Source organism: Atta cephalotes (genome assembly GCF_000143395.1).
Source record: "Atta cephalotes unplaced genomic scaffold scaffold00011, whole genome shotgun sequence".
In the NCBI taxonomy this organism is placed as follows: domain Eukaryota; kingdom Metazoa; phylum Arthropoda; class Insecta; order Hymenoptera; family Formicidae; genus Atta; species Atta cephalotes.
In genome coordinates this window covers 513,612-526,913 of record NW_012130075.1, presented here as the reverse complement: position 1 = coordinate 526,913, position 13,302 = coordinate 513,612, and the positions used below count along the sequence as shown (strand labels likewise).

Genomic DNA, 13,302 nt, shown 5'->3' with positions numbered 1-13,302 from the left:
CGTTCGTCGGTGCGTATCACGTNTATATATATATANATATNTAATNTAATATATATAATATATATATATATATACACACATATGTATATAGATATGTATATAGATATGTATATATGTCGCGTATATTCAAGTAAGACGTAACATTACTAAAATATGCTACAATACAGTAAGTTCACATACAACTCGTTTCGCGAATGTCTATGAACACAACAGATCCCATCAAATTTTTTCTTTTTCGAGATATGTATTATTGCTATATTAAACATTATTATACTTAATACAAGATCCTAACTTAATAGAAATTAATACGGATGTGAAGTTGATGAAAAGTTGATGTAACTTTAAATTTAATTAACATAGTTAAAAAATACTATACCGTTATTTTGATATGGAAAATAATATTCCATCAACTAAGAAGTTATTTTGAGGCCTATTTCTTCGTTGTAGTTTTCAATGAACAAAATTCATGTGGTATTATTTCTTCAATATTTATTTAAAAATAATACAAAACGTAGAAATATACAATTCAAGATTCCCATTTTCCTACTGCAATCATAAGTTATGTCAGAAGTGGGAATTGTTGTATGAATTTTCTTACAATACGTTATTGAACACTAATAAAGGCATATGAAAAATTTAATTTGTCTCAGCCTATATGCAACAAAAAATATGAACTACGATTTTCCATTTATGACGTCATAATTCAATAAGGCAATTAAGAAACGGAAACTTTAAACTATACAGAAGAAAAAAATAAATTTAATTGACCTATCTACTAACCATTGCATTTCATATAATCTTACTAATATACAATAAGAAACAATGATTGTGTGGTGTTAATATAACTGCATGTAAATGCGTGTAAATGTACTGCATGCAGTGGCGCAATTTGATGTGGACGGTGAGCAGCAGTGCTCCAAATGTAATTACTTTGGTTAAAATGATTGAAATATATGCATGAAACAATTTATCGATTAATTAAGACTCCCATCTTGATCCATTATCAAAGAACAAAGTATAATTGATGTTGTGTAGTTTTGCATCCTAATCATAACTGATTTATCTATCATTTGATTAGCAAGAAGTTACATTCAGTTCACATTTCCATGAAATCGACTACACAGAATCAAAACTGATACATGAAACATCTGTTAATTTATCAGAGCGTTTTCTTTCGTAATAAAATCCAGCTCACATTTTGGAAAATAGTGTATGAATGTACGTAGAGAAAAATCGATCTAGTTATGTCACTAGATGCGCGACAACGCAGCGTCTAATTAAAACATTAGACGGTATGTTTAATGCACTCTCATATTATCATTCAGTTCATACTTGAATTCAATAACTTACGATCTAGCAGGATTACTTTGTTCGGGGAACAACGAGTCGTAACTGGGTGGTAGATCTTTGTCTACGACAGGCGAGGACATCGCGACCTCTAACATGGGAGCCGTTGGCACTGCGCGATTGGATCCCTGAGCTCCGTCCGCGTCCGGCAAGGAAACCGGCCGCGAGCACACATTCGGACCGGCGCAATCCGATGACCAGCACAACTTTTGTGATTTCTTGCAGATCCATAGACACAAAATGAAAATTATGAAGCAGAGAATCATGGTGGTAACTGCTCCTACAGTGACTTTTGTGGCAGTATTGTCCTTGGGATACCGATCATTGATCACGCAATTCACCTCATCTGAGCATATACTAAAAGGACAATTGTAGATCTTGTCGCATATATATTCCTTCCGAATACAGTTGTTGTATCCGACCGCCTGATAGTGCTCGGAATTTGTCTGATCGCACTCTGCAAATAAATTATCAATAAAATAATCATATCACCCATTTGTTACAACAATGACACAACTCAAAAACTAAAGCTTTAAAAAAAATAAGTTAGAATAATTACTTTGAATCATTAACATTTTATAATTATTAATTTTTAAATCAAGTTTATGATAGTAGATTGTAGAGGAATAAAAGTATATTAACGATGTATCAAGACACGGAAAAAGAGCGCAAACCATGTGACATCTTTAAAGAAGATACGAAAGCTACTAAAATATTATAAGTAGATGTTATAAGCTATAAAATATATATATATATATATATATATATATGTGTAAGTATATTCTTTTAAATTATCTTCTTCCTTTTTTTCTTCAAATTTTCTTTTTCTACTAAAAAAATGACTTTGAATTGTAGCAAATGAATAATTATGTTTGTTACATTTAATATAAATAATATATACGTTAAAAAAGCATACTCATGTATGGGGTATAAACTATTGTAAGGTCCAGAGACTGTCCATCTGGTACTCTTTCTTTGGAGATGAATATTTCGGTTTCTATCATAGCAGAGTCCGATCGAATAGACCACAGTTTCGATTTTTTAACAGGATCATATTCCGCATATATATCATAATTAGGTGACCGGCTATCATTTATGTTACCCAAATTGTCCTCAGGGTCAGGAACCGGAAGGTATGTTGTCTGGCTGCGGTCTATCTCTCCACAGAACTTGCTTGTGTAAAAACCATCACTTCTCTTGAACTAATAAAATGTTTATCAAGAATTTGATACAAGAGCTAATTCTAATTGTATTTAAGCCTGTTTTTTCCATACTCCAGGATTGAACTTTTTGCATGATTTATCTCTTTTTCCTCAACGTGAAAAGAAAATGAAAAAAGCTAAACTGTACAAGGGAAGTTCAGTTCAGAAGTATGGGAAAAGAATAGGCCTTGCATTCACTTACCCGTATGTAATCAACACACCGATCGCCGTCGCGACGGAGAAACATCTTCTGAACAACCGCGAAGAGGCCCTCGTTTTTGCCAGTCCGGAAGACGAACGTACAATTGCGATTGGCCTTGACAACCCAGTGATCGAACATGTGGTGCGGCATGACGATCGCCGCGGCACCGTGTTGCATGTCAAACGTATGCTTCTTATTCAGAACATGGCAAATCTTTTCGTTCTCAAGGCTATCTATGTGAGCATGCAGAAGTGAGGTTAAACAAGAAAGAAAGGGAACTTTCTACTGGATGATTATTCGCGACTTACATTCGGCGTAATGATTGTAATCATAACTGCCGTAACGCGCGCACGAGCACAAGTGCGCGATCACGATCAGCAGGTAGACGACGCCTGCGTCCCGGGCCATCTTCGCGTCGCGACCGCGCAGAGTTGGGTGTCACAGGGCCATACAGGTGACAGGACAGGATGCGTAAGGAACGGGGCCAAGACTCTCGCGAGCACCGATGATGAGGAATATTGTGCGAAATACCGCGGCGAGATTTCGGCGCTCCGAAATTATTTTCGTGGAGCCGGAGTCCAGAACGAATTGCGTGATGTCGTTACGCGAGATGCGTCTCGTGCGTCACGCCATCATCCATCCGTCATTCCGTCCCCCCACGGGGGGGTGACCAAACAAGTCCCGATGAAAGTCGATGCTGCTGCCTACCTTCGAGTACCTTCGAGAGGACAGACATCGATCGCGCGATCGAGACCTCGATGAGAGGGCTGTGTCCCGCTTCTCGACGAGCGAAAGAAAGAGAGATAAAAAGATCAAATCGTTTGATAATCAAATAGAAACGAAAAAAATGCTATGCGAAGCGAATAGAAAAATCCACGTGGACTTCGGCGAGGTAGAAACGGGCGTCACAACTTTCAAGTGGCTGGAAATATTTAACAAAAGTTGCGTTAGTGTCCAATTTCTTGTTTACATTTAATATATGTTCGTTTCTATCAATGTAGATTAATTATAATAATTAACTTATTTTTATTCTTTTCTGGTTGAGAATTAAAAAAAGATAAAGAGTAAATTAAACCGAAGTTAATCTACATTGACAGAAATGGACACGAAAGCGATTTTGACCAGATTTTTATTAGGATTAAGAGAACGCACTTAAAAAATGATTAAAATATTAATTTTTTAGTTTAAAAAGGGAGCGGATTATTATTTTCTACACATTTTAAACTGTATAAAATGATTTTTTAATAAATGTCTAATGTTTAGTTGTAAAAAGGAGGTTGCAACATCAATTAATTTAAAAGAGAATACGTCTAAAAATCACTACAATGTCAAAATTTTTAATTCAAAATTAATTAACTAAATTATTTCCCGTATATTTCCAGCTAAATATTCGAAAAGAAAGGTCGAATATAACCCTTTCGAATGATTAGAAGGAATTAGCATAATGAAATAAAAAAAATTGTTTTAAATTTATACTTTATTTGCTATTTGCTTGTAAAACATTTAGCTCTGTATAAAGCACTCATATTGACTGATTAATGATGTATTACAGATCGAGCAAACTTACGAAGCTCGAAGAGATTCGTCTACCAATCCGCTGGATCACGTGTTTGAATTATGTAGCTACTCTTGGTCTTTACTTCCTAATCATACGTACAAGTGCAAAATATACTATCGACCATTCATGCCATTCACTGTAAACGTAGATTACTTTACGATCATAAATTCAGCTGGCGAATGCATGGAAATCCAAGTCCGCGGAACATGCATTGGTATGGAATTCTTTCCAATTAATGACATCGGAAAGAATCTTTATCCTTCCTTTCTTAGTTTCTTTCTTTTTAATCTAATTTATAAGGGATAGCATTTTATAAGGATTGTATTAAAAGACCGAAAGATTAATCGGCGCGCAATCATATCTGAAATAAATTTGATTTAATAAAACTTAATATATTATTCGAAACATCTAACTTTGACCGATCAAGGCCTTTTCTATCATACTTTATGTACTCATCAATACAATCGTTTTTATAAGTCTTAATTGTCTTTATCTTTTGTTGCCACACTTGGACATATCCAACCCAATTCAATTACTTATAATTTTCATAAAAAATTATATTGTAACTTTTTTTTTATTAAAACGCTACATTAAGGAATATAACGATAGTATTATGTATTATCTTTATTAATAAAAAAGATTACAAGAAAAACATTAGAAAAGAAAAATCGAATATATCATTGCACCTAAAGTAGCACAAAAGAATTAAAAGAATCTTTTGTAATTAAAGTTTTCCAATCTTTGAAAGTTTTTGATGATAAATTCTTTTGGAGTAAAAATAATTGATGGAGCCTGTCAGAAGCGTCTCAGAAATTGATCAATTCTGTTATTTTAAAAATTTTATAATTTCATAATTTCATAATTTTAATATTGAGCACTCAATTATAACTTCATCAATTTTTGTTGCTTTTTACTTCGTGGAGTTGATCAACTTCTGAGAGACTCCATCAATTTGTACTTCAAGAGAATATATCATCGAGAATTTTTTAAGTTTAACACAAGTTTTACTTAATTACAAAAGATCTTAATCGAGATGTTCAATTATTAAAACGCAACAAACCTTAACAGAAGTATTTAAAAAGAGATAATTACAATCTTATATTTCCGTTGAAAAGCATATGTCATCTAAGGTTTTTAAATAAATTCAGACACGGACAATGTTTAATTTAAGTTATGAGTCATTAAATTATCGACATGAGTTCTGAAATTGACAATGTTTATGATGAATGTTTTCGTCACCGTATGACGTTAATTGTTAATCATTTACGCACGCAGGACCTGTGGTCTCCTCGTCCGCCACGAGATTAGTCATGATGTGTACAAGCGAGAATCGTGAGGTGAAAAAACGGATTAAACTCGTCAATGATTCGAAAGCCACGGCGACTTTCATGTTCGATTCGCTTCGAAGGCCGTTTGAAGCAAATCTGTGGCACGGACACATCGGGCCCTATTCTCACAAATTCGTAACAATTACTTTTGCACCACGAGAAAACGGAATCTACGCGTGCCATTTTCCGTGCCTAATCTTGAATCACGTAATGGGAAAATTTGAATTTTCAAAAAGAGCGCAATCCTCATTGCATACGAAATGTCATACTATTTATAATTATCCAATTTTTCAGATTTTAGTAATTAATTCTATACCAGTTCTGTATTATTTTATTAAAAATAAGTATTTTAAAAAGCAAATGATATGATTTGCTTTATACATTTCAGGCGCGTCACCTTGTATTTAATATCTTTTTGACCTACTAAAATATTTATGTAATATTTTTTTGACCTATACTAAAATATTACGTAATATATATGTTTTCGGCTCACTAAGATATTCAGTCGAAAAAAGTTTATTCAAACTCCACGTGTCAAGAAAAATGTTTCATATGCTTACGTGACATATTCACGATGATTCATTTTTACAGAAACCGATTATCATAGAATTATACGGCTATTGTTGCACAGCGTTGCGTAAAACGAGCACTCAGATCCATTTTAATTATCCTACGAGATTAAAAAATGGCTTCGAAGGATACACAAGCGATACTGTTATTACCACGCAAAATCTTCCTACGATTTCTTCGTCGAAAAATTGTATCGATTTCGGTCAGGCCGACGTAGAGGCGGAAAACGCTGAGCGAAAAATTCCAGAAACTCTGTGTCTTACTAATCACAGCCAGTCCGATGTATTAATTAAATGGGACCAAGGTTATTATTTATCAAATCAATGTATGCTATTATTAGCGTTTTATTTTACTTACTATTTATCCCTTTACCTTCTTGTCTTACCTTTTCAACTTCTTATATTTTTGTAAATTGTTTTAAAGACATAGAAATTAAAATTAAATATTGCTAATATAAGTACATAGACCTATTCTTCTGTCAACAATTAATTAATTAGATAATTTTGTATATAGATGTTGAAGGAATTTTTATTATAACACCCACTGTCACAAGAATACCGACGAGCCAAACGGCTCTGTTTGAAGTCGCGTTTAATCCTAACCGAACAAGCAGTTTCTTTGCGAGAGATCTCGTTGGAGAGATTTTTGTCAAGTCGCAAGAAGACCACTTTGGAGAAGAAACTCTGACATTCCCTGCAATCATAACCGTGCGGCTAATAGGTGCGCATTCTCTTTCTTTATCTGTCTGTTACGTTTACATTACGCTATTCTTATCTAATTCCTTTTTTTACATAGGTCACTCCTTTCGCGTTTGCTCTGATGGTTGGATTCCTCAATATGAGATACCTCACATAGTTAAGATGCCTCCTTGTGTACCCTCATCGCCGACATACACCACATTTCTAATACGAAGATACGGGCATTTACCACTGATGTATCGCTTCGTACCGCCAGCATCGAGCCACTTTGTCGTGAAACCGATGATGGGCATAATTTATCAGTATTTGCATTTAATATTTTATATGATCCTAATTGCTCGAATCTAGCGTTAAGTCTCGTCGCAAAAGTATGCCGTGTATTACATAAATAATAGTTTACAAAAAATATATTTTTTTTAATTATTTTCATCAGATAAGCATCGTTATTTAAAAATCTATAAAAGAAAAATACTATATCTAGTTCGAAATAATTTTTTACTATAAACTGTAGTGTAATTTATCATGATATATTATTTTTACATTTGTTTTACATGACGTTTATATTTATTTTATTTTTTAAAAAACATTTGAAACGATTTATATTAATATTCTGCATTCAATATCATTTTCAATTTTTATCCGTCAATGATGCATTGTGATCTTTTTCAGAGATTATCAGATCATTACAGTCTGTATGTTACCTGGAAACGATGATAAACGCCTTTATATGGAACGTTGGGCGATACGTTTGAATGGAAATATGAAATCGGAATGTTTTATAGATTTTCAGGGATACACAGAATATGCGAATGTCAGTTTTAGTGATCGGAATACCGTGAATTTCGCATCGACGTTTCCAGGCTGTCAAAGTCTGCAGCAATTTTATATGCGAAACATCACTCGACATGTAATAAAGTAAATTTTTGTGATATTAATATTAATATATATAATTCCATAGAATATATATTAATATTTAGTAATAAAAATTAATTACATAATGAAACACTGTTTAAAGCACCAATGAAAACAATATGCAAAATCAAAATTCCTTTAATGTGATTGCCGTTAATTAATTAAGTTTCAAAAATATAAAAACTGTATTTTAATTATATCTCTAATAAAAAAAAATTATATTTCTATTATAAAAATTAATTAAAATATTTTTAAGAGAGACTGTTAGTTTATTGTTGTGATTGTCTTTGATTAACACCAATTCTTTAGTTATGAATTCATTAATGTGACACCTGAACTTCAAATACGAAATGGAAATGGCAAAATTTACTCAAACGATATAATTACTCACGAATGGTTATTTTGTCCTACAACACTTGGAAATTACGAATTTGACATAAACTGCATATTGGTCGTACTGAAAGATGAAATTCTCGTTGGCTCTAGCGTCTGTGTAACATTACATGTAACAGGAAAATGCGAATCTGGTGTTCTTGTGGTAAATTAATTAATAAATAATAAAACAATAGCAAGATACTACAAAATAAAAAAGAAATAATTTTTTAAAATATAATAATGAAATATAATAATAAAAATTTTATGGTACAAAATTTTAATAATGTATATTATTATGTTTTCCAGTCAGTGCCAGATGAATTAAATTTTGGAATTCAGGCATACAAAGATACAAAAGAATTAAGTTTTCACGTATTTAACTTGAGTCCCGTAAACATCTATTACAAAATGACGTGTATTCATTGCAATTGGCCAGTTGGGGATTTAAAACGTGATGTAAAAATACATCCGACTGCGGACACTATTGTTGCCGGAAAAGATAAAATCATTACTGTTCTTATCACACCTACTACTCCGGGATTTTACGAATTTTTTGTTCAGTATTTTGTGAGGATAAGCTCTGATGTAAACACAGATTTAATTCCGAATCAGATTCCGAGGAATATTTGTAAAGTGTGCTGTTTATGTGTATTGCCTAGTTTGAAGGTAAAATGCTGTATGCACAATATTATTTTAAATGCATCTGCCAATAGAAGCTCATTTTTTTTAAATAATAATTCGACGAAATATATAATAGTAATAAATATTTAAATGCCCATTTCTTTTTAATAAACAATAGGTGACAGATTTGCAATGTTATGGATCTTACCCAGTCATGAGTAAAGTTTTCCTTTGGAAGCTGATGAAAATAAACATGTATCTACATAGAATTTCTTGTTATTTTTCGATATAAACATAATTTAATATTTAAATCATGTGTGTATGGCCTAATTTATACAATGCTAGCAACTAGCGTGCTAGTCTTCTAGCGCGAACTAACAGTTAAAAAATATAATTCTATTTATTTATATTTTTTTTTTAGAAAACTAGCAATTAAAAAATATAATTTATTTATAATATAATTATAGAAATTCTAGTTTGTTAGCAGACTAGCACGCTAGTTACTAGTAAAAAAGTAAAATTATATAAATCAGATCTGTACATGCATTTCTAGGCTCAATATATTACTCAAAGATTTGCAACCAGGGACATCGAAAATATTTTACATAAATTTTCCAGCAATGGTTTTACATAGTCCAAAGGTTATTGTAAAACTGCTTATAACAAACATAGATGCAGTGAGTGCTTCGTGGAATATCAAAAAAGTTCAGCTCTGTTCTTGTCGGCCAATTGTAAATACTCAAGGCTGTCTCAAATTTCAACGTGCAAAGTACGATTGCTTGCATAGGAAAGTGTGTTCTATACAGCCAAAAGCGATAAATCTTAAAGTATAAATAAGCTATAATTTTATGATGTTACAGTAACCTTCTTTATTGTTACTTTATTATCACTATTATTAATTTATCATTTTAATAAAATGCAGCCAAGAGAAGAGATCTGGATAACATTAGAGCTGCATTATTTATTATTAGGCCAGACCGAGACAAAGTGGGATTTAGACCTCGGAGACAATCGTCACATATTTTTCATTATGATAATTGAATGTTTTTCTGATTCTGATAATAAGCTCCAGCTTTTAAACGGCACGCATTTCAAATTCCAACCTGTTTATTTTGGAGAAAAAGATCCTATCTATCAGGTTATTTTTAATTGCATTTAAACATACAATAACGTCCATAACGTCTATAACGTGAACATTTTTCAGGTATGTTGGGTACATAATAGTACAAATCACAGCATCCCGTTTTCTATAAATCCAAAAACGATGTACGAAATAAATCAGAAGTATTGCTATAAAGTTTTTTCCTGTGAGACTCTACATGCAATCGTGAATCCGCAAACTTCTGTTCCGATCCTTTTAAAATTTCAACCAAGGAACTTCGGCATATTTGAAGTACATATATAACAAATTTAACACTATACACATTAGGGCTCCAGAAATTCTAGTGCAATTTGTTAAATAAAGATTTTGGTAAAACTTCTGTTTAGAGGAACTTTCTCCGATGATCCTGACCTTGACATATATTATCAAGATCATGACCCTGAGTGACTTCCAACAGGTTTTAGCCGTTGTTCATCCTTCGTTAAAAAATTATGAATAAAAAAAATTTGAAAAATAAAGTCTCTTTTCTACTACATGAAACAAAAATTCTCTATTTTAAAATATATATTATGATTTTCCACGAGAAGCGACTCTTATCCTTTCCTCCCCTCCTACAAAGGAGCGATTCTCACCTCTCCCTCCCCCCCTTCAGGGTCATGACCTTGATAACATACGTCAAAGTCAAGGTCGGAGAAAGTTTCCCTGAATAGAAGTTTTACCAAGATTTTTTGTTTTTTAATTTTTTTTCTTTGAAAAATAATAATCCTAATATATCTCCTTAATTCTATCGACACATTACGGACCTGTTCCTTAATCAATTCTCGGATTGAAAAAAAATTAATTGAAATATGTTCATTTTTACGGAAATTACGATAACAAATATAGATGGGATCCTATGAACCCGAGTATAACTAAGATTAATAGATAAAATTAATGAATAAATTTTTTTTCCAAATAGAAATTGATATATCTCTTTATCGTTAGGGGAAGTTGCATTTAACTTTGGGTGACAGAGAAGAAGAACTGATACTCAAAGGCGAATCCTTCTTGTCACCAACAATAACTAGAGAAGATGTTCCATGCGAACAAAACTTCAAGGATGAGGATAGTCCTATATACTTTAGTACTGATTGCATAAATGTTTCTCAGATAGCTACGCACAGCCATGTAATTAAAATGATTATGATACATAATAATTTGCAAGACGTACTCGCCTACGAATGGAAAAGGTTTGCTTGAATTAAGCTATGGATTGTGGAATAAATTATTGAACTGAAAAGTGTTTTCTGAAGTGAATTAATATTTCTGCATTATTCTATCAGACATGAGACATCTGGAATTATTCACGTGGAAATTTATCCGCCAAAAGGCTTGATAAAGCCAATGTCTGTCAAAAGCTTCCGTGTAACTATATATACTAAAGGCTCTCCTTGCATAATTGATATTAATATATCGTGCGAATTTATTAATGCTAACCAAAGGCGGATCTATCAACGAAATGTATACATTCTCGAAGGCTTGTCTCAGGAACTGAAGGGACAGTTTACTATTACGGAAAAAGGCATCAGCGTTCCAGTAAATAAAATACATAAATTTCTCTCGCAAAATGTTAAGACTTTAAAATGATTTAAGAAAGTTTTAATATAAAACTTGTAGAAAAGGAAATCCATTTTATGTAAAAATAAAAGTTTTTCTTTAAATTTATGTACTCTTTTGCCTCTAGGAATTATCGGTGAAAATCTTGAAAAAACCTCAGCCATTTTACAAAACCATAACAATTCAATGTTCTATCTATAGCGTAGAAGACAAATTTCTGAAAGTTAGTCTAATGAAAGAATTAACAAATGCGCCGCCAGAAGGAATATGCATTGAGGAAAATGAGAGAACGATGACATTCGGGAAAAAAGATATTAGTCGATCTTCATTTATTATAGAAGGTCTACTGTGGTAAATCACTTACTTTCCAAATATTATAATAATAAGCAAGAAGAGTAGATTAATTTGCTTATAAAATGAATGTGTGTGTTTTAATGATACATTCGTCACATTTTAGGGAAATAGTCAACAGTAAACTGTTCGAAAACATAATGCAAGACATTTTACGGGAAAAATCAAATTTATTTTATTCGCAATTTAAAATGAGTTTGTATGAAAGACAAAGACTGATACAGAGATCCTACATTTCACCACCGCGAGCGTTAATTAATCGTATACTTGAAGAGGTAGGATTTTATGCCCGGGAACGAGCATGGTAAAATACACTAGTCTGCAATGCTAGAGATCCCGGGTTCAGTTCCCACCACCACCAAGCGACACCAAAAAAAAAATATTTTCATTATATGCTTATATCTCCTCTCAGAAGGCAATGGCAAACCACCGAGAGTGTACCTAAGGCCCAAGAATAAAGGAAGATGTTAAAAAGAAGCTGATTTTTGCTCATAAAAGTGTGAGTAAAAGGAATAGCATTTTTTGTAATATTATAAAAATATTAATAAAAGTTCGGGATCAATGATAAGGGAACGTCTTAAAAATGAATATGATATATTTGAACAAATTTCAATATTCTTACTTACCTTTTCAAAGTGTTCCCCAAGTGCCATGAAGTTTTTAATAATTTTATCATATTCAGGAAGTCAAAATCTATAAAAAAACACTATTTTTTTACTTACATCTTTTTAGGCAAAAACTGCTCCTTTTTTGAGGGATATTAAAAAAAATCCGATTTTTGTCTAAAAGAATGTAAGTACAAGAAATAGTATTTTTTAGATTATGACTTCCTGAATATGATAAAATTATTAAAAAGTTCATGGTACGTGGGGAACTTTGAAAAATAAGTAAGAATATTGAAATTTGTTCAAATATATCATATTCATGCTCAATTTTCAAGGTGTTTCCTATCGATCCCGAACTTTTTATTAATATTATCGTATTCAAGAAGTCAAAATCTATAAAAAAACGCTATTCCTTTTACTTACACTTTTATGCGCAAAAATTGGTTTCTTTTTAAAATCCTCGACTTAAATGTAGATCCCATACAACTGTATAACAGTGTACGCCACAGGCATAATAGAGAAGTTATCAGCTAGGATTATCTTCTTGCAATTGAATTGATAAGCGTTATCAATAATCGGTAATGCTGTAGGATATAGCATGTTCTAAGGCAATAAAAACTTGGTCCTCCATATCAGTAATGTCACTGAGAGCGTCAATAGACAGATCGATATAAAAATAATCAGAAATGAGCATTCTGCAATCAGAATTTAAAAAAAAATTAAAAAATCTTTATTTAGCAAATTGCACTGAAATTTCTGGAATCCTAGTGTATATAGTTACAGTTAAATTTATTATATATACATACATACATACATATATACATATATATATATA

General features: G+C 32.1%; 2 protein-coding genes across 2 annotated transcripts in view; one reads left to right on the top strand and one right to left on the bottom strand.

Moving 5' to 3' along the window:
• Positions 1–1,346: 1,346 nt before the first annotated feature.
• Positions 1,347–3,159, bottom strand: LOC105627927. The gene is made up of 4 exons (XM_012209199.1): positions 3,060–3,159; positions 2,752–2,984; positions 2,264–2,549; positions 1,347–1,804 (listed from the first exon to the last, which is right to left on the bottom strand). The coding sequence occupies exons 1-4, from the start codon at positions 3,157–3,159 to the stop codon at positions 1,347–1,349; spliced, it is 1,077 nt and encodes a 358-aa protein (XP_012064589.1).
• Positions 3,160–3,445: 286 nt separating this feature from the next.
• Positions 3,446–13,302, top strand: part of LOC105617102 (coiled-coil domain-containing protein 108-like) — a 10,414-nt gene continuing 557 nt past the window's right edge. Inside the window, 16 exon segments of the mRNA XM_012198680.1 lie at positions 3,446–3,697; positions 4,304–4,523; positions 5,585–5,844; positions 6,229–6,511; positions 6,721–6,927; positions 7,003–7,207; positions 7,575–7,820; positions 8,127–8,355; positions 8,499–8,858; positions 8,992–9,068; positions 9,367–9,640; positions 9,736–10,017; positions 10,900–11,144; positions 11,238–11,490; positions 11,639–11,862; positions 11,969–12,137. Coding sequence (XP_012054070.1) covers positions 3,446–3,697; positions 4,304–4,523; positions 5,585–5,844; positions 6,229–6,511; positions 6,721–6,927; positions 7,003–7,207; positions 7,575–7,820; positions 8,127–8,355; positions 8,499–8,858; positions 8,992–9,068; positions 9,367–9,640; positions 9,736–10,017; positions 10,900–11,144; positions 11,238–11,490; positions 11,639–11,862; positions 11,969–12,137 — 3,786 coding nt within the window.